The 22,147-nt window shown below is 40.2% G+C and overlaps 1 protein-coding gene across 3 annotated transcripts in view; it reads right to left on the bottom strand.

Moving 5' to 3' along the window:
* Nucleotides 1-22,147, bottom strand: part of ADGRV1 (adhesion G protein-coupled receptor V1) — a 447,886-nt gene that overhangs the window by 57,025 nt on the left and 368,714 nt on the right. For all 3 annotated transcript variants that reach the window (XM_050943853.1, XM_050943852.1, XM_050943851.1), the window contains one exon: nucleotides 5,605-5,726. In XM_050943853.1, the coding sequence (XP_050799810.1) occupies nucleotides 5,605-5,726 (122 nt within the window). The remainder of the gene's footprint in view (nucleotides 1-5,604; nucleotides 5,727-22,147) is intronic.

The following is a 22,147-nucleotide window of genomic DNA, read 5'->3' as shown; positions in this document are numbered from 1 at the left end:
GTTCCCACAGACAAGACTTTGCATGTTTATTCAAGCCATTACAGGGAAAGGAGTAGCCTTCCTTTCCACTGTACATGAATAGTTCATACTGTATACTCCTCTCCAATGGAAACGTGACACTTCATATTACTGTCAGTTGCTGCAAAGGGAGAGCAAAGGACGTGCATGGAAACAATTTGTCCTGTATAGCTGGTTATTTGTACCAAGCGTATTTCACAAGAGCTGTTTATCATCAGAATAAATCAGCCAAGTTGGATAATATACAATACTTTACCAAACACCTACACTGAGTCCTTTTTGGAAGCTAAACATGAAGTATTTTACAGAATAGCTTATTTGTATGAGTGTTTTTAAATTCGCTGTTATGTTCTGATTTTTTAACACTGGTTTGTTATGCATTCTGTATCTCTTCAACAACACGGAAGAAGGCTCTGTTTCTTGGGAGCCTTTGCATGTTTTTTTTCCTGTTGGGAAAAGGCTCGAAAAGAACAGTGAGTTTCTGTTTGTAAGCTGAAATTAGGTATAATGTGTAACAACGATGTGGCACAAATAAATGATAAAGCAGCTTTTTATTTTAGAAATGCCTAACCTAAGTTTTAGTTGGTCAATTCACAGAGCAGTTGAAGACAAAGAATTTATGAGAGTGACTTGAAATGGCAAAAAATGGAAGGTAGCAATTTCCTCTTGGATTTGTTCTGAAATAATGTGGTCCACTAAGTGCCATTTCATTTTTCTGACTCCCTGCTCTGAAATAGTGGGGCTGAGAAAAAAATTTCAAAAGATGCGCGTGAACTGTGGGCTCAGGGAAGCTAGCACCCACCCCGCCCCAAAGGCCACTCCCCAACCTCCAGGCTCCCACTACCCCTCTACCCCTCCCCACCGAGTTCTGGAGTGCTGACTGGCTGGCCAGACTGCGCAACCCCACCTCCCATGTCCCGGAGTACCGGGTAGGCAGCATGCCCCACCCCCCCAGCCCTGGAATGCCAGGAGGGTAGCACAGCCCACTTCTCCAGCCCCGGAGCACTGGGCAGCATGAACACTGGCTCCAGCCACCCAGAGTCCCTGGCTGCAGACCTGCCCACAATATCCCTAGCCCCAGCCCCAGCCCAGAGCCTTGGCCATGGGGGATGAGCTGCAGTCTGCACTGGCAGAAAGCAGGAGGGGTCTGGAGGCAGAGCATGGGCAGAGCCACACAGGGCTGTTTGGGGAGGCTTAGACTCCCCTGGCCTTTAATACCCACCACCCATGACTGTTCATATCATGCATAAGCTCCATGTTGTGGAATCTGCAGGCCACAGGGAACTTTCTGAACGCATCCATCTGGAGGCTAGGCCTCCCAGTTCATAATTAGTGAGCTGGGTCAATGTTTTATAAAACGGTAGCTGTTTACAAGAAAGGCTTGAATTATTGTGAATAATATTTGTTATGAATTTAGTTTTTTTTTCTTATTCACAAATAGTTTGTGAATAGACTCTCTTTTATTAACCCTGTTCATCGTTCACAATTATTTGATAACAGCATACACACACCAGTTTCAGCCTATGGGTTGTTTACAAACTGTTCTTTTTGGCCATTCACTGTTCATTACTTATGCTCAGTGACTGGTCACCTAAGTCACATGACATTCTCCTTCCTGAATAGATCACTGAAACTTTTTAAACAGGAGACTAGGAGAATAAATAGGAACATAAAATAGAAAATAATGTGTCGTGATTACAAATCAAAAACATTTAAAACAAACCTCCATTAAATAAAAATAATAAACCTATTAACGGGGAAGAAGAGCTTTTATAGTTCTAACTCCTCCACCAATGTGGCCAGCATTAGAAAATATTTTTTCTGGTTTTGCTTTTAATATTTGATAGCTTTATTTTAAAAACCCTGTCTAAAGACTAATAACAAAAAGTGTCAGATTTTGTTTTATTATATTTTATATTTAAAATCTCCATTAAAGCATACAACATGTTTTTAAAAACATGACCTATGAAATTATTAAGCTCTTCAAGAGGATCAAAGGAAAATTTTTATTTACTGTGCAGTTCCTCCAGGGCTATACATTTTTATTTATTTTATCAAGCCAGAAAAACATTATTTACATTTGAAAATTTAGTGTTACTTTCAATCTAGAGAAAAAAATGGATTTTACACTTGAATTAGAGAGCTCCTCCAGGTCTAGAATCAAGGAAAAAACAAAAATAATAATTTGTAGAGCACTATCTTTCCTGCACGGCTTTTCGTGTGTTATAGGAAGTTGATATTCTATACTTTAAACAGAAATGTGGTGGAGCACGGATCTACCGTCCAGCTATTGTACTGCGGTCTGCAGGCTACAAGCAGCCCACAGTGGTTCTTCTGTACCAGCCCTTCAAGCTTTAGGACCAAATGTGAATCCCCTCCATTAGTGCATGAGATATAATTACCACAGTTCTGCAGCAAACAAGGGGAAAGTTGTCGGACCAGAAGTCTCTTGGCTAATAGCAGGGACACTTTCATGTGGAGTTTTTGTTTTTCTCCTGGTTTCTTTACTTTTGTTCCTCCCAGAGCATCCCAGCTTAGATGGTAGATATGGGGGATGTTTTGGTAAGAATCCAGTTGCGGGAGTGAGAGTTCTTTGATTGTACTCTGTGTTTTATAGGAGACAGTAACATTTAGAGGAGGAATTTAGAAAAACAGGGAATTGGGAGATTCAGGGGAAAGGTTTATCTGACTGTTACCTTCTTGGCATGTGTTGCTCTGTTGTTTTAACATCCAAATGTTGGTGAATGCATAGTTGGTATGGTTAAGCACCATGTCAGGGAGTGAAAGTTCCCTCTCCACATTAGTATCTCTGGATGTTTGGTGTAGTAATTGGTTGTGCTGGGAGAGGGTAGTTTAGTCAACTGTTTTGTGCAGATCAGCATTTAGGAGGGGTGAGGGAAGTTTGCCATCTCTAGGGGTCAGATCTAAAGTTGCAGTATATGATCGGTAGTGTATGGGAATTGTAATGGCAAGGCATGTGCCTATGAGTGAAGGAATAGAGAGTATATACTATTAGGTAGCTTAACTTCACTTCTTGTTTTTGTGGGTTTGCATGAAGTACGGTATGTGTATGTGTAGCAACAACAATAGGACTGCCAAGTTAAAAATCTCAGCCACAGCCAAAATTCAAAGATTTTAGCATTTATGAACAGAAAGTAAACAGAAAAGACCAAGAAAATTCAAAGGGAATAAAAACTACATTTTCTGAAATTTCACATTGTTTGACCATCTACTATGAGAAAACACAGTGATTTACACCCAATTTTAAGGTATTTTTCAAACACAATCCTAACTATGGAGTCACTAGTAGGTGCTTCTGTAGTATTGTTTACTATTTAAACAATTCTTGAGTCTTTAATGGCTTAGTCATGCTTTTGTATCCACCTTTTCCACATGGTTTCAAGGTCTTATTGCTGCTACAATGTAACAAGTCCAGTAAAAATCTTGTAGGCTTCATGTGGGTAGATTTCTGGTATTGCTTGTATGCTTTTCAATATTTTATGTCAAGTATTGTAGCTTTTCTATGAATGAGTGTCTTGATCCTTGAAAAATTAATGACAAAAATATATTTGCCCTCCTTTAAAAAGTTACAAAAACTCTTCAATAACACATTTTAGGTTATGTAAAGCAGATTAATTTAAAGTATTTTTTGGCAGTCATAGAGAAGAGTCAACGTTTTGGACATGAATGACCTTTTCTCAAAGATGGTTACAGAGTAATCATGTCCACCTTTGCGAAATATCCACATGTAGTGATGTGAAGTGAGTGTGTTTCACCAGCCATACATGGACACCACTATGCTGATGCAAGTGAAACCTACTGGCATGACATCATTCTTTGGGATCTCTATTATAATGAGTTGCCTTTTCCAACTATTGGTATCCATAATACATCTAGGTAACACAAGCCTATATTGGACTCTATTAATAATTCAATATATGAAGATAATAAACCAAGAATACAAATAAACCATTGCATATCTATTACTTACATCAGTGATGCACTTCATTCAAAAGCTATACTGAAGTTATGAGTGTAGCACTGAAATTCTGTGGGTAGGTTATCTAAGCAAACTTATCTGAACAGTGAATACCTGAATCTTTGAGTGATGGAGTTAAAGGAACAATTTGGATGTCATGAACTTTCAGACTTTAAATGAGACTTTTTGGCCTCGTCTATATTATGAAGTTTTAGAAAAAATAATCCCACTGGTGCTCCTCTCAGTTTAACTGCACTAATGGGATCCCTACTATAGACAGGTTCTAGCCCCTTCCAGTGTTCTGACCAATAAGTCAATTACATTTGCTCATCAAGGAGCGCCAGTGGGAATTTTTTATACTGTAGGCATGGCCCTTGAAACTAATAGGGTACAAAAGTTATGAAAAGCTGTGCACAAAACTTTACAGAAAAAATAGCTCCAGGCTAAGTGATTTCCCATCTAAAAATTTCACTTCTAGTTAATTTTTCATAAAGTGCACGGTTTCATATCAACACATGAAAAAATGAACTTTTCTGTTTCTGTTTTGAAAAATATCTATAGCTGAATAAAATTTAAATTTTGGAAAGGTTTAGTGTCTTGCTGAAGGAAAGGTCCATTTTTGAGAAAAATGTGGTATTTTGGGGGAAAATTCTCAAAAAAATCAGTTTGTGAAATCAGACTATTTTCATGAATCCACATACTATGAAGTTCAAAGATTTTGAATCTATATTCATAGCAGATGTTTATCATATTGCTTAGCACACTACTAGAAGGCTCTCAGACACTACAGTGATGAGAATACTGTAACAACCTATACAGAATAGAATAGAATTCTTCTTTATTTCTCATTTGCTGTTTTTAAGAATTACAGGCATTTTCTCACTCTTGAGTAGTCTCAATTCTGTAACACTTACTCAGATGAGTAACACTGAGTTCAATGGAACTACTGATAGGTGAGAAAGTACACGTGGGCATAAGTGTTTGTAGGATCAGGACCACTGGTAGCATTAGCAGAAGTTACATGTAGCACTATATATCAAGATGAGAGTACTAGTATATCTCTTTTTTTTTGTGGTTTTTGTTATTCAAACACAACTTCTAGTCTATATTGATCTTTCCGCTGAAAAGATCTTATTTTATCTGTGTATACAAAGCATGGGACTGGTCTCAATTTAAATATTAGTGTTTTGTTGCATATCATTTTAAACCTTTTCTATTTGATACTTACCCTAGTTTTAAATAAAATTCTTCCCATTTTATTTTTGGAATTGCCTGCATTACTTTTTGTTAGACTTATTGCCACAGGATTTTATTGTGTACAGAACAGGTGCTGTTTTCTCACCAGTGTATTGATGATGAGATGAATTTCTGTGTAATTATTATTGTTGCTGTTGTTTTGGAATAACATACCTATTACTTGAATATGCATCCAATATATTAATTCTAAAAATAACCACATTTCTAGTGACCATTGCATAGTGGTAACCTACTGAACCTTCTATTTGCTTCTGGTTTCTACACAACTTTTACAACTTGAAATGTCAGATGTCATGCACAATCGAGGCTTTCCCATTCTCCGCAATTGGACAGCAAGGAAAAGCTCTTACCTGCAGGCTGTTGAAGATAACAAAGAAGACTAACATCCAGAGGTGCCTGTAAGCCATGTGCAGTCCTCCCCAAAGCCATGTAATGGAAATCAGGGCAAACAGATACAAGACCAGTGGGATCTCTGGAAACCATAAACATAGTCTTTCAGTTGTTATGCATTGTAAAAAATACTTTCAGCATTACCCATGTATAAAGAAGCTTTGGTTTTCAGATCTCTCTCACTATCCTTTGTGCACCTGAATATCTTGCTTTAAATGACTAACATTGGAGTTCATGCTCCAGTGATGACCAGGCGCATTTCTGAGGTTGCCCACTCTTTGTATTGTGGTGGGGGCAGCAGGGGGTGGTAGGGGTATAGATATGTGCTGTCCCTCACCTAGAGCACCACCTGCTGGCTGATTTACCAAACAGATTTGAAAGCTGTTTGTGAAGATGCAAAACTGATGGGGCCAAGGTTCAGTGGGAGACAATACAATTAAATGAGATAAATAAGGACTCTTGCTTTATGAGTTGGGAAGTGTTCACGTGGCCTTGGTAAATATGTAAACTAAGTGGAGGAGTTCTTGATAAACCCTGGAAGTTTAGAGGAAAAATAGGGAAGATTTACTTCCTAGAATGGGGAAAAAAACCTAAATATAAACAATACTAAAATCCTTTATGACCCTGACATTTTAAACTGAGAATATAGCTTTGTCACTGGCTTGTTGTTACTTATGCTGCAATTAAACATGAGTATGGTCCTAATCCTGTAAAGACATGAGTATGTAAGTAATTTTAACTATTCTCATTGTCTTCAAAGGTAGTATTTGCATGTTGAGTTTACTCACATGCAAAAGTGCTTGCAGAATCTTGCCTTGAGCACAAAACCCAGATGATATAAAGTGATCTGTTTGCAAAAACTTAAACTATACATGTCTTTCTGGATTGCCTAATATCCATATATATTTTGTACATGTTTGTCTTCCTAGATTGCCTTATATCCAGATGCATTTCATATCTCTTCTTGTATTTGTAGTCCACAGGATCTAAGTAATGTTGAGGAAATGATATGGCAATACAGTACAAAGTTCACAAAAAGGGGAAGCAGAATACAGCATAAAAATAAAATTATTTTCTTAAAGTCAAGTGACTCTGGATTGGCTTCTACTGTTGACAGTTCTCATGACAGATTTCAAAGTCCATATTTGCTCTGTTTTTGTAAATTTCACTTTGCAGAGGTGTTCTGCAAAGCATTGCCCTTTCTCCCTGTAATTAATGCTATGTCAGCAAATTTGACAGACAAGAGAGGGGGATTAAACAAGGTAAATGGGACTACACAGGAGCATGTACAGCCTTCTTTGCCTATGTTTCCTATTGTGTTGCAAGAGAAAAGTCACATGAACATAGCCATGGCATTGGTTGCCTGACTATCTTCAAGCAAGGCAGGGAATAATTACTTCAGGGACTTTATTATTATTTTGGCAATTAACTTTGTTAAATGAATGTTTAAACTTTCACTGTGGGGGGAACTACTTAGAAAAAAGCACAGCGTGAGCAGGTACTGTACTTTGCAGATTTCCCCACATAAGACCTGATCCTGCTCAATGAGAACTTTGATATTGATTTTAACAGGACAGGGCATTGTTTGACATTCATGACACCTCAGTCATGACTTTCAAAGCACCTGCTGTACCTTTCCTGACCAGATTATGTCATGGTTTTGTGTTGCAGATGAAAATCTACACTGTGTATGACAAATGGAAACCTAGACCTCCTGAGGTGAAAAGCTAAAGCATTACAATAAAGGTACACTCAGCCCTCCAGAACAGGTAATAGGATACGTTCCTTACTAGTGGAAGATACAACAAAGCCACTTCAGCCAATGGAGTCCTACAGCCTGAGCACTGAGCTGGAAACCAGAAAACTCAATTCTAATCCTGGTCCCGGTATTGACTTTCTCCTCTATGGCCAAGGACAAGGCATCAATCGTCTCTTACTTTGTTTGACCAGCTGCAAAATGAGGCTAATAATGTCTATTTCTCTCAGAGTGGTATTGTCAGGATAAGATAGGTCCCTGTGCTCCTCACTGCTAGATGGAGAGGAACACAATGCTGCTAACTGAAGAAGGGAAATGTGACTATGCAACACATTGCTCTCATCACAACTGCCATACCAACAGAGGTGAAAGTAAGCGGGTACGGGCTGGTACGGAGGACCGGTAAGAAAAGGAGACTGGCTGAGGGAGGGAAAAGCCTGCTCCCTGCAGAAGAATAGTTTAAACTCAGCTGTTCCCTGAGTGGTTCAGCCCCCAGGGCTATATTTCTGGCATCCTTGTTAATTTCACTCACAGTAGCTGGGGAGAAGGGGTCACAGGGAGGGTGTGTTTGACCATGGCAGGGGCAGTCCTTGTCTGCCCCTGGGATGACGGGATCTTGTCTCCAATACTAATATACACAACAAATACAAGCATTTGGCTGCACAACTTAAATCTGGAGCTAATAAAAGCAGGTGGAAGGGGAAAACTCACTGTCACATTGGTTTCTCGTCTCCTCCCTCCCCCTCCTCCAGCCAGGCTGCAGACAAGGTTCTGCATTCCTCCCTCCCGCCTGCCCCGCAGGGATTCTCCTCTAGGCTCTAGCTTGCAGGAGGGACACTGGCTGAGATGTCTGCTGCTGCTGCTGCTTCTGCTGCCTGCATAAGAACAGTTTAAACTCAGCTGTTCCCTGCGCAGTTCAGCCCCCAGGGTTACAAGCCGTTTCTGGCATCCTTTTTCATTTCACTCTCAGTTGTTGTTGTTGGGGGCAGGAAGGTGTGTGTGACCATGGCAGGGGCAGTTCTTTTCTGCCCCTGGGATGAGGGGATCTCCTATACACAAAAAACACAATCAAAATCAGGAACCATTTCCAAGTTCAAATCTATCCCATTCCCTCCCCAGCAGAGGATCATGGTTGTGATGTCCAAACTGCTTGCAGATCCTCTTTGAAATGTTACTGAACCATGCAGGGAACAGCTGAGTTTAAACTGTTCTTATGCAGGAGGCAAGCTTCTCCCTCCCTCAGCCAGTCTCCCTGCTCCCTGCTGCAAGCTAGAGGGAAGCCCCTGCAGCTGCTGCTCAGTGCCAGGCAGGGAGAAAGCATGGAGCCTAGTGTCCGCAGCCTGGCTGGAGGAGGAGGGAAGACACGGAGAAAAATGTGACAGTGAGTTTTCACTTTTCAGGCTTATTCCAATAGTAAAGTTTTATTACAGACAGCCCTGGTAGTAGTAATAGTAGCTTTATTTTCTCTATGTATGTCATGCAGTGGGAGGGATCTTTGAAGTACGTAGGAGAGGTGGGTTGCTTGCGATTGGACCATATGGGTAAGAAATGTAAATTACTTTCACCCCTGCCAAACCCCAGGGCTCCCAGCCACCTCTGCAGCCGGTAGCTCCGGAGGTGATTTAAAAGGCCCAACTCCTAGCTTCAGCTGAATCCCTGAGCCCTTTAAATCCTGATTTAAAAGCCCGGGGATTTAAAGGCCCCACTTCTTCCGATAGAGGCCATGCCTCTTCCGGTTGAGACCCCTTCCCCTCCACAGGACTCTGGAGTACCGGCAAGTCCTTTAAGTTACTTTCACCCCTGCATACCAAGGACCTGATCCAAAGCCCACTGAGGTAAATGGAAAGATTCCCTTATCTTCAATGGGCTTTGGAGCAGGCCTTAGCACAGTACATTTTGTTTAAGAGAAACTAGCATGCAAGGTTGTTCTGAGATGCATTTGGTCTGGTCATGATTTTTTCCACTGACACTTCAGGGTCTTATGATCAGCTTGCTGCAGGCCCTACCCAGTTTTACTCACAAAACCAAACCCAGAGAGAAAAGCATGCAGCAAATTTGCACAGAAAATGAACCTGCAAATGTTTTAGGATACGTATCAGACATGGAAAGATGAAGTTACTCACTTTGTGCAGTAACTATGGTTCTTCGAGATATCTCTCTCTATAGGTGCTCCACAACTCCCCTTCCTCCCCTCTCCTTCAGAGTTCTAATCATAAACTCTGTGGTAGAAAGGGAACTCGTGGCAGAGCACATGTGGGGTGCTACATATGTCTGGGTCAAACGGTCACTGCTACCAAAATTCTCCGATCAACAGCACAGGGACACAGACACATTTACAGGGGAGCACCCACAGAGAAGGAACTACGGTGGAGTACCCAGAGGACACTACAGTGGAGCACCTACGGTGGAGCACCCATAGAGACACAACTCGAAGAAGAATAGGAACATCCATACCATCACACTGTCTGTAATTTTTACTCCTATTGACTTCATAATGCTTCAAGTGTTTTAAGATGTAGAACACTTTAAAGCACTAAGTATTATGTAGTGCTTTATTTCTTACTATAAGTATTTCTTTTCACACTATGGTGTACACATCACTGATTAGATATTTTCTTTTCATATTTTTGAAAAGATAACATAATTGGCAGTTCTATTTGCTAATATCTGAGAGTACATAACCAACTAATTCTTTTGTGAGAATTACCACATTTTTATTTTTAAACATAAAGTAAGGAATTGTGCTATTATCTACTTAACACTTTTCTATAAATACGGAAATCCAGCAGTTACCAGTACAGCTATTCATTTATCTGTGTTCAAATGTTAATGAATAGAAATGCCATTTCTTGTCTAAATCTCACAATCATTTACAGTACCTTTGTATTCCTTTAATTAACTTAGCTCACGGTACAAGGTAAAATGGAATGAATGCAATGTAGTGAAGACAAAGAGCAGTAATGTACACACATTCTAAAACCCATAGTTGGGCCTAAGAAGTTAGCAGTGCAAAAAACAATTCCAAGTAAGTTAAATTCCAAGTAAGTTCAAACAACTTCTTTCTTATAGTAGCTTTTTATTTTCTTTTGCAATGTAGCTTTACCACTGGAAAACATGAGTGCTGATGGAACAAAATGAATCTGCAGAGCATGCCAAAAGCAGCATTTCTGCATGTGCAAGCCAGATTTTTGCATGTGCAATACTAGCTTTAAGTAATTTTAGCCAAAAAAAATATATTCTGAAATCCATAATGACTTAACATATCTTAAGAGTAAAAGATGAAGAAAATGGATTGATAAGCTATCTCAATCTAACGTTGGAGTATGGGGAGTCACTTCCCCACCAGCACATATCAAGAACAACACTGAACGCAACTGAATTAAACCAATGTAAGACAAGTCCAAGTAAAATCAAGTCCAGTAAATCTAACAAGATCTCATAGACATCATCTGAAATGGTGAACTATAACTCTATAATAAATATAATCACAAGCTTTGGGATCTGTATGTGTTGATTTTAAAAGACACAAAGAGTATCTCTTGCTTGCTGTGTGCCCAACTTTGTTACAAGAACAGCCTCAGCTTTATTATGCAGTAGTATTGTCAATAAGGAAATCACAGCCTATTAATATAATGCTGAAGTTCAACCAGTATTTACAGTTCAAAAGCTGACTGAGCTCACCTCATCGACATTTCGTTCTGACAACTGGGTATATTTTGATCAAACAATGCCTCAAAAACTAGGACAAATAAACCTGCTAAGCAACTGTAAAATACCTGGTTTTAAATAGTTTGCAAAAATAGGTACAGAGTAAGAAAAGAGAGTATCAATAAATAGGTCTGAATTCAGCAGAGCTTGGAGTTGAAGAGACTCTAAATGCGTGTGGTTTCTTTATGGAAAAAAAATTGTGCTTTCAGACAAATGTGTTTTCTCTTACAGTTGTTTAAGTCTAAAACCAAACCAGGATCAAATAAAGAGCCACCACCCACCTACATATTTCCTCAATAAACCACAAGTAATACAGAATAGAAAGCTGTGGTGGAACAGTAAAGTCAGCAGCAGTACAGTGTGGGTGAGACATGTTGCAACACAGCTTTGGTGTGTGTTATATACTGTAACTTGAACTATATTTGGTCCCTATCTATGGCAAAACTACATATCACCCGCTGTTTAGCACTTTAGTAGATGGAGGGCTTAATTTAAGTTACTGTCAGTCCATCCATTTCCTGAAAATATATATTACCACCTTGATTTGGCACGCCTGTTTCTGTGAGATCCATTTCTTTTCCACAGTTACAGGTCTTTTGCTCATTGTCTTAATTATGGAATTCCCTCCTCTCAAATCATTTTTGTCCCAACCTTTGGATTAAATTTTTGTCCAGTTTTTACATATACAACTGGGTTGTGCATTGTCTTAGCGAAAAAGTCACATCATGCCCAATGTGGTTGAATGGCTTTAACTGTGAGATTCAGACCAGATCATGACACTCCTGCATTCTGAAAAGCTTTCTAATTCCCATAAAGAAATGCTGAAATATGCAGCATTGAGGCATAACCATTACCTACTGAGTCACCAGACCTCTCAACTGTATTGCATTACATGGTACTTCATGTTTTAGTGCCACTTCTCACTCCCTGAGGTGGGGTACTGCATCCGCGATGTTCTGGGCAAAAGACGGAGGAGTGCCTGTCAGGACAATGGAATGGAGGAAGGCGGGGGAGTGCCTGCATGTGGCAGACTCCTTGCATGTATGTAGTGACACCTCACTATACACAGGCACTGACAGGCACAGGGAGGAGTTGTGAGTACCTGCTGCCAACACTACCACTTTCTTCCTGGCAAAGCCAGGAGCCACTGCCTTTGTACATTCCAAAGCAGTTGAAAGGTCTGTAAATGAGAGGGCAAAAACAGGGAGAAAGCATAGATGAGAGCAAATATGGGGAGAAGAGGAAGAATAAACAACAGAAGAAAACTGAGGAAGGAACAAAGGGAGCAAACAAGGGGTGAGCAAAGTAGGGGGAGCAAACAAGTGTTCCCCTCTTTTGGTCCTTGTCACAAGTTTTGATGACTCATGTCACGTTGGCAAGTCTGAGTTATGGTGAATCCGTAATTCCCAACACACTTTAACATAGTGCAGTTTTGTCAACACACTTAATCTGTTTTAGCCTTGTAGGCAATATATTTACTACATTATGATGTTTGACATTGCCAGTCTCCCAACTTTGTAACGGAGAGCAGAAGCACTGGGTACTTGTTTGCACAATTTGAATCTACGACACATGAAATACTGTGTGGAGTGAACATTAATTAATCCCTTCTTCAAAAATGCCATTTACATGAATGCCCCACACTTTGCAGTTGTTAAAACTAGGGAATATGAAGGTAAGCAATGAACATTAAAGAGAAGCATGTTCCCATATTAAGAGTTTAGCTTTTCTCTAACAATGAATTCATAACAACAATAATTAACATACCCTACAAACTGGACTTCAGGCTAAGATTCAAGTTACGTGAACAGAAGATTAAAAAAAGTGTCAGAGTATCATCATAAGAAGTAATCTATGTGACTAGATGATTAGAAAAACATCCCACTGCTTCACAAAACGCCAACAGAGCAACCTCTGTCTAGAAGTAGTGTGACCAGCCATTCACATTATCATGAGCAATCAGCCAGAAGAGTTTTGAATAAATTGCAACTTCAGGCAAAGCAGCAGGAAAACCTATAAAAGGCAAATTACCATAATGCAGCTGAAAAGTGGCAAAAGACACAAACAAGAAACAATTGCCTTATTGGGCTGGTGAGTTTTAGGAGATTATGCTGTAATAGTAAAACTGGATGATAAGAGTTGTCACAGCTCTAGCTGAGCTCCCCCTTTGCAGACAGTCACCAGGCTTCTGGACCCAAAGCCTTGGATCCCATGTGCTCTTAAGCTTACTGAGTCTGAGCAGCATCCAGACACTGGCTCTACATCCAGCCTTTCAGGCACACTCCTGGGATACAGACTCCAATGCTGGTACCCCTTTCTGGAATCTGGGGCCCTGCAGCTCAGCTGCTTTAGGCCCCCAAGACAAGTATGGAACTCTTAGGACTCCCCAGTAACTTTTGTATGCCCTCTCCATAGCTTCACCCTCATGGGCACTCTGGATTAAAATTTCAGCCTTTGGAGACTTTGTGACAGTTACAGCAAGTAACCCAGAGACTTTGCAAAGGCACCTTTAAACCAATCCCACGTTACTGAAAAACAACGAACAAGAGAGATATATATCTATGGAAAGATAAGCACTTGTCTCATTTTCCACATCCTTCCTCAGAGTTTTTTGTGTCTTAGAGTCCTCCAAGGAGTCCAGGATTCTTCTGCACCCTCACTCCTCTTTCTGGTTTTGGTCTGTCCACCATGAGAGAGTCTCCCTTTTATGAAGTTTGTTAGATGAGCCCCACTGCATGGCTTCAAGTTCATTGCCAGCTGATTCTTGCTTAGCTCTAGCCCACCTGAAGTGCACACTGGGAGAACTGGTTCCTCCTAGGCTGCAGCAAGCTCATTGTCTTGGGTGCTTCCATTTGAATGGAAGACCATTCAGGCTGACAGCTCTTGATTGCTCTCCATTATTAGCCCTCCCACATGAAAGGATTTCCCCTGACACCTCCAAGGTGTGTCCTCCCAAGATGGAGGCTATAGTGCCAAAACGAAGGCATAGTACAGTTTAACAATTAATATGCCCATTCACCAAATAGAAGACATATAGAAACATATACTAATCTGTCTCAAGGGTATCAAGGGAAAGCCCTGCTGATAAATTCAGCTCTTAAATAAGAAAACACAATATATTATAAAACAATGAATTTGGTAAATATCAGAGGGGTAGCCGTGTCAGTCTGGATCTTTAAAAGCAGCAAAGAATCCTGTGGCACCTTATAGACTAACAGACGTTTTGGAGCATGAGCTTTCGTGGGTGAATACCCACTTCGTCAGATGCATGTAGTGGAAATTTCCAGGGGCAGGTATATATATATGCAGGCAAGCTAGAGATAATGAGGTAGTTCAGTCAGGGAGGATGAGGCCCTGTTCTAGCAGTTGAGGTGTGAAAACCAAGGGAGGAGAAACTGGTTTTGTAATTGGCAAGCCATTCACAGTCTTTGTTTAATCCTGAACTGATGGTGTCAAATTTGCAGATGAACTGAAGCTCAGCAGTTTCTCTTTGAAGTCTGGTCCTGAAGTTTGTTTGCTGCAGGATGGCCACCTTTAAGGTCTGCTATAGTGTGGCCAGGGAGGTTGAAGTGTTCTCCTACAGGTTTTTTTATGTTGCCATTCCTAATATCTGATTTATGTCCATTTATCCTTTTCCGTAGCGACTGTCCAGTTTGGCCGATGTACATAGCAGAGGGGTATTGCTGGCATATGATAGCGAATATTACATTGGTGGAGGTGCAGGTGAATGAACCGGTGATGGTGTGGCTGATCTGGTTAGGTTCTGTGATGGTGTCGCTGGTGTAGATATGTGGGCAGAGTTGGCATGGAGGTTTGTTGCATGGATTGGTTCCTGAGCTAGAGTTACTATGGTGCAGTGTGCAGTTGCTGGTGATAATATGTTTCAGGTTGGCAGGTTGCCTGTGGGCAAGGACTGGCCTGCCACCCAAGGCCTGTGAAAGTGTGGGATCATTGTCCAGGATGGGTTGTAGATCCCTGATGATGCGTTGGAGAGGTTTTAGCTGGGGACTGTATGTGATGGCCAGTGGAGTCCTTTTGGTTTCTTTCTTGGGTTTGTCTTGCAGTAGGAGGCTTCTGGGTACACGTCTGGCTCTGTTGATCTGTTTCCTTATTTCCTCGTGCGGGTATTGTAGTTTTGAGAATGCTTGGTGGAGATTTTGTAGGTGTTGGCCTCTGTCTGAGGAGTTAGAGCAGATGCGGTTGTACCTCAGTGCTTGGCTGTAGACAATGGATCGTGTGATGTGCCTGGGATGGAAGCTGGAGGCATGAAGGTAGGCATAGCGGTTGGTAGGTTTTCGGTATAGGGTAGTGGTAATGTGACTATCACTTATTTGCACCGTGGTGTCTAGGAAGTGGACCTCCTGTGTAGACTGGTCCAGGCTGAGGTTGATGGTGGGGTGGAAGCTGTTGAAATCGTGGTGGAATTTTTCCAGAGACTCACCAGCAACTGCACACTGCACCATAGTAACTCTAGCTCAGGAACCAATCCATGCAACAAACCTCCATGCCAAGTCTGCCCACATATCTACACCAGCGACACCATCACAGGACCTAACCAGATCAGCCATACCATCACCGGTTCATTCACCTGCACCTCCACCAATGTAATATACGCTATCATATGCCAGCAATGCCCCTCTGCTATGTACATCGGCCAAACTGGACAGTCGCTATGGAAAAGGATAAATGGACACAAATCAGATATTAGGAATGGCAATATACAAAAACCTGTAGGAGAACACTTCAACCTCCCTGGCCACACTATAGCAGACCTTAAGGTGGCCATCCTGCAGCAAACAAACTTCAGGACCAGACTTCAAAGAGAAACTGCTGAGCTTCAGTTCATCTGCAAATTTGACACCATCAGCTCAGGATTAAACAAAGACTGTGAATGGCTTGCCAATTACAAAACCAGTTTCTCCTCCCTTGGTTTTCACACCTCAACTGCTAGAACAGGGCCTCATCCTCCCTGACTGAACTACCTCATTATCTCTAGCTTGCCTGCATATATATATACCTGCCCCTGGAAATTTCCACTACATGCATCTGACGAAGTGGGTATTCACCCACGAAAGCTCATGCTCCAAAACGTCTGTTAGTCTATAAGGTGCCACAGGATTCTTTGCTGCTTTTGGTAAACATAGTACCCTTGATTTTGAAACTGCTGGGTGCTAGAATGTTAATGGCCAATTTTCCTTTTCTTCTGTTTGTAAACACAAGATATTATATTTAGAAGTTCCTTTGCTGTTTGTGCAACAAAAATAGCCTAACTGTATCTTATAACTGTTTCCTGAATTTATTATTTAAATCTGACTCATCACAAAGAAGAACTGTCAAAAGGTTCAAGACCATCTGGGATACTTACGCCAAGGATGAGCCAGAAGAGTAGGAAAAATGTGAATTAAATTATGAATAAATAAACTGGAAATGGTGTATGTGCCTTTTTATGCAGAATATGCTTTTTTTTTTTGCTTGTGGAACATAAGGAATATCCTGTTATGAAAAACAAATAAAAAAGAACTAGGTGCACACTCACAAGCACTCCTAAATGTTTGTATTTTTGCTATTATGTTGCCTATTTTTCCTCTGCCTGCAGTGTTTATAGTTTTTATAAAAATGTAAAAGTCAATCAAAAGAATGATTAAAAATATTGCTTGTTGTGCTTTCGCCCCTTTAGGTTGTTGAACTGGCAGTGAGATTCTAATTTCTCTTAATCGTTCCTGACTAGTGTTGAAGACTCACTGCAGAATCTGGATTAAGTTTTCAGATATTCTATTCCTGGCTGGTCTGGAGGGACAGTGGTATTCATGCATTGTGAATTTCATTGGCTAACTGGAGACCTAAGTTCAGTAAAAACTGCAAAGACTCTTGCTTAGCAAGCCATGAAGAGCTGTATGTTTAAAGTGAATATATAGAGCTGGGTGAATACTGAAAAACATTTTCTTATAGTAGAAATTCAAATGAATGAGCCAACTGTGCTCATACCATCTTTGTGTTCACTTTCCATAAATATTCTTGAAAATAAGTTTGTTGGCAGGAATTGTCACAGAAAAACAAGGAAATCAAGGTATTGAGGAATATTTGTAGAAAGAGAATGTTAAATTTGTAATCATGTCCAGTTTCAGTTTCCCTATAGCTAGTGTATCCTAATTATGGACCCAGTTCCACTCCCATGCTACCTGACTTCAATGTCAGCAGCATCACACTCTCTAAACCTCAATATTCATCCTCCTGAAGGGTGTTTACCACTGTACACTTTCCATTTGGTTCCTGTCGAGATGATTACTGAGATGCTCTGTATATATAACAATTCTCATACTCAACAGAACATGTTTGTAGTAGGGCTGGGCAAACTGGTTTGAAAATAATCTGAATCAGTCCAAACTTTTCCTTTCTAGGCAAACCAAATTTATATCTTCAAAAAGTTCTGATTTGCTTAGATAACAAATACATTCTTGTAAACTAGTCTTTTTCTTCACAGCACTCTCCTTTTCATGACTAGATCAGACACTCATTCTTCTCTCAAATAATAAAAATTTGACTCTCCTGTTCCCCTCTCTCTCCTTGACCTGACGCCAGCTACCTCCAATGCAATGTGATACAACATATAGCAATGTAGATGCTATCATGCAGTGATGAAGTTTAGTGTTCATATCTTCATTTGGAAAGTAGAGGAGGACAATCAATTCCAGTCCTCCTTTGCCCTGTAGAAAAAGCATAAGGTGGGAAGAGAGCAATGATCTCTACATGTTGCTCTGTGCCTTTGAAAAAAGAAATGCCCTCAAAATCAGTGAAAGAAGAGTGTGAAACCATGTCTTGCCTTGCTTTGGTGACCTGTGATGCTGGCACAAGGATATAGGAGAACTCAAACATGCCCAAAGATTGCAGAATTTATTTATATAGTCTCCAGTAAAAATAGACATTGAAGAAAAATAAATGGAAAGATAAAAGCTTGAATGTTTAATTTGAAAACAATCTGTTTATTCCCTATCACAGTTGCGAAATAGCCTAAAGAACTATTCCTATTTTTAACTGCTTAAGGAATTCATCTCTGTGAAAACATGTCATCCCTGAAGCTGGCTTAAGGTGAAATTTTCCTCTGAGATCCATACGATAATATCCAATGTTGCTATTCAGTGCTCACTACCCAGAACACGTGGGAACCCCTTTTGGCATTGATAATAATCTATCCATACTGATAGTGCAGTACAATACTTCCATTCATATCCAAGGGGAAAATTTTGCCCTTTCGGGGAGACATGGGCTGATTTGCTGTGAAACAGAAAGCTGTACAAGTTAAAGCTGCTTTAAAAGTTATGCTTCCAAATCTCTGGGAAAAGATACTTTTTTGGACTCACATTTCTAGCTTAGGTTAGCCACCTAGAGCTCTAATTATTTTGAAAGTTTACAGTGGTGTAAATGGTATTTTGGGACAAATTGTGCCGTTCTGACTTCATTCAGCAAAACTCCTATTGAAGTTGATGAAAGTTCTGTTCAAGAAAAGACCGTAGAATCCAGCACTCTAGGAGATAAACCCACTGTCGTTTAAAGAATAAAGTAGAATTTGTCTGAGCTTTTCCCATAAACTATACTAAGATCCAAAGAGAGTAGATGAGGCAAAAGTTAAACAAGAAGTGCTCTCAAAACAAATAAAAATTCAGCAAATTGTGTGAAAAATATTTAGCCTGTGGATTGTTTGTGAAACGATTGCTGTGAATATTTGTTTTTCACTATTCACATTGGTAATTGGTCTATATTGCATGTTATTTTTACAACTTTCTAACTCCCAAACAGCTTTCAAGATCACCACATAAACACTTCTGCGAGTATATATTTGTATGAATATTTGTGTGCAAATGCATATATAAATGAGAATTTGTGACACTTCTGCTTTCTGCAAACATTCTTTGCTCACTGGAATCAACATGAAAAAAAAGAGTTCACAAATACCAGCAAACTGAATCATCAGTTTTTATATCCTAGTATATTTGCAGATACTTTTTATCTGTATTTGCACAGTTCTGTCCTTTAAACATGATCACGATGTCACTTGCACCACTTTATACCCTCTTCATAGAGAGGACTATCTAGAGACATCAGACATTCTCTGCATAGAATCATAGACTATCAGGGTTGGAAAGGACCTCAGGTAGTTATCTAGTCCAACCCCCTGCTCAAAGCAGGACCAATCCCCAGCTAAATCATCCCAGCGAGGGCTTTGTCAAGCCTGACCTTAAAAACCTCTAAGGAAGGAGATTCCACCACCTTCGTAGGTAACCCATTCCAGTGCTTCACCATCCTCCTAGTGAAAAAGGTTTTCCTAATATCCAACCTGAACGTCCCCCACTGCAACTTGAGACCATTACTCCTTGTTCTGTCATTTGCTACCACTGAGAACAGTCTAGATCCATCCTCTTTGGAACCTCCTTTCAGGTAGTTGAAAGCAGCTATCAAATCCCCCCTCATTCTTCTCTTCTGCAGACTAAATAAGCCCAGTTCCCTCAGCCTTTCCTCATAAGTCATGTGCCCCAGCCCCCTAAAAATTTTTGTTGCCCTTTGCTGGACTTTTTCAATTTTTCCACATCTTTCTTGTAGTGTGGGGCCCAAAACTGGACACAGAACTCCAGATGAGGCCTCACCTATGCCGAATAGAGGGGAATGATCACATCCCTCGATCTGCTGGCAATACCCCCACTTATACAGCTCAAAATGCCGTTAGCCTTCTTCGCAACAATGACACACTGTTGACTCATATCCAGCTTCTCATCCACTGTAATCCCAACGTCCTTTTCTGCAGAACTGCTGCCTAGCCACTCGGTCCCTAGTCTGTAGCAGTGCATGGGATTATTCCGTCCTAAGTGCAGGACTCTGCACTTGTCCTTGTTGGATGTCATCAGATTTCTTTTGGCCCAATCCTCTAATTTGTCTAGGTCTCTCTGTATCCTATTCCTATCCTCCAGCGTATCTACCACTTCTCCCAGTTTAGTGTCATCTGCAAACTTGCTAAGGGTGCAGTCCACGCCATCCTCCAGATCATTAATGAAGATATTGAACAAAACCAGCCCCAGGACAGACCCCTTGGGGCACTCCACTGCAAACTAGACATGGAGACTTTGATCACTACCCACTGAGCCTGATGATCTAGCCAGCTTTCAATCCACTTTATAATCCAAATGATCGATTCCTTCATTCAATTTTTGATTATGCAAATGTAAAATAAAATACAGTGGAAAACCATACTTTAAATAAAAGTAAAGTAGGCCTTAAAACACAGTGTATATTCTCACGAGAAGGTTCAGTGATCTAGCCACTTCTCATGTGACAGTAAAGAAATATTTGACAAGACAGTCAAAAAGACAATTATTTATAATGTATATGGTGCCATATGTTTTCAGTGCATTTCACAGGCAAGTGAGATGACAGGCCCCCTATCTCAAGGAACTTACATTCTGAATATAGTAATAACTAGATATTACCCTTGTAAAAGCTATAAATACTGCCAACCATACCAGAAAGCAACTTGCATGTAATATTTTCCTTGGGGAATGGGTCTGCTTGCAGAAGTCCTAAGATAATTAAAGGCCAATTTCCCTTGATGATATATGACTACTGGAAGGTTCACCCCTCTTCTCCTGATAAAAAGAAGCTCTTATTGACATTTCATTTAGCCCGTGCTTTCTTCACAACTTCATTTTCTCCAGACACTCACAATGCCCTTTCCACTCTGCTCTTGTACTGGCTTACAACAAAGCCCTGACAACCCATACTAAGTTAATTATGCCTTTGTTCATATCTACTAGTTCATGCCTTTGATTCACCCAGGCATGGTTACTGTTAGTATTTTCTGCATCCACCTTGTTGACTTTATGTATGTTATTGTCTAAGTATTGTCTTTCCTTAATAGACATTGGATAGGACTGAATCCACTAGTTCTATGCAAACAGGATTGAAAGGTATCTAGTAGTTAAGTAGGCCAATGAATTTTACATATTTGCATTAATCTGGTTTTCCCATCTTACATGACTGAACCAAATGTATTACACCTCATTTCAAAATGCAACAGATTAGTAATTCTAATATTATAAATACAAAATTAAAATTCCCAGGAACAGTTAGAAAAAGATTAATGATCAGACTTTCATCTCAAAGCAGCAGACCTGAATCCAGGCTCAGTACACAGTGACAAAGGCCCCAATCCTGCAATACGCTCTGCAAGGATGAATCTTTGTGTCTGCACAGATTTTATTACAGGTCTGGATTTAAATGTCATTACACCTGACAGTTCATGAGTGGCCTGTGTGAAAACTGGGGATCTCAGCCCACTTCCTAAAGAATTAGTGTCCACATCACAAAATCTATCATTACTGAGACTGGCAAAAGGATGCTAGTTAAAAGATTAATGATGAAGTGGATTTAGAGGGTGAGCTTCCCGTTCTGACCTACATTGAGATACATTAGCTGGTCAGAGTAGGGAAGCATGCATTGCTTGTGAATGTGTTGTACTTTGCTTTCTAATTAGACAAAAGACTTAAGCCTCCAGGGCTTTCATGTACAGGAGATTCACTGAATATCTTCATACACAACCCATTAAAGAGTAAGATGGTGGATCAAAATTCTTTCAAATATGAAAAAGGATTCCTTGTAACCAAACTTACAGTATTATTCACCACTGAATAAAGGAATCATTCTTTGCCACACAGTGTGCTGTGTCACTTTTAGGTAGGCTGCAGGCATTGCCTTTTCTATCTCTGGAGGGTAATTAGAGAACAAAGTGCAAACAAGCCATATAATGCTAAGTACATATGAAACAAACTGTTATGTTTTGTCATTTGGATCTTATACAAACATATATTCCTGTTAGTTAATCTGGTACTTTACCAGTGAAGGACAAATTCAACTTTGAGGAAATTACCAGACTCCATATATTTGATATTTTTGCACTGCAGAAGATATATTTCTAAAAGCTGGATGCCGTGACATGTTGGCACATATATAATACATATAATATTTGTCTAATTAGTAAATAGTTATTTAGTTAG

This window comes from Gopherus flavomarginatus, chromosome 3 (genome assembly GCF_025201925.1).
Source record: "Gopherus flavomarginatus isolate rGopFla2 chromosome 3, rGopFla2.mat.asm, whole genome shotgun sequence".
NCBI classification, from domain to species: Eukaryota; Metazoa; Chordata; order Testudines; family Testudinidae; genus Gopherus; species Gopherus flavomarginatus.
The sequence above is the reverse complement of the archived record's forward strand: the minus strand, read 5'-3'. Positions and strand labels throughout refer to the sequence as shown.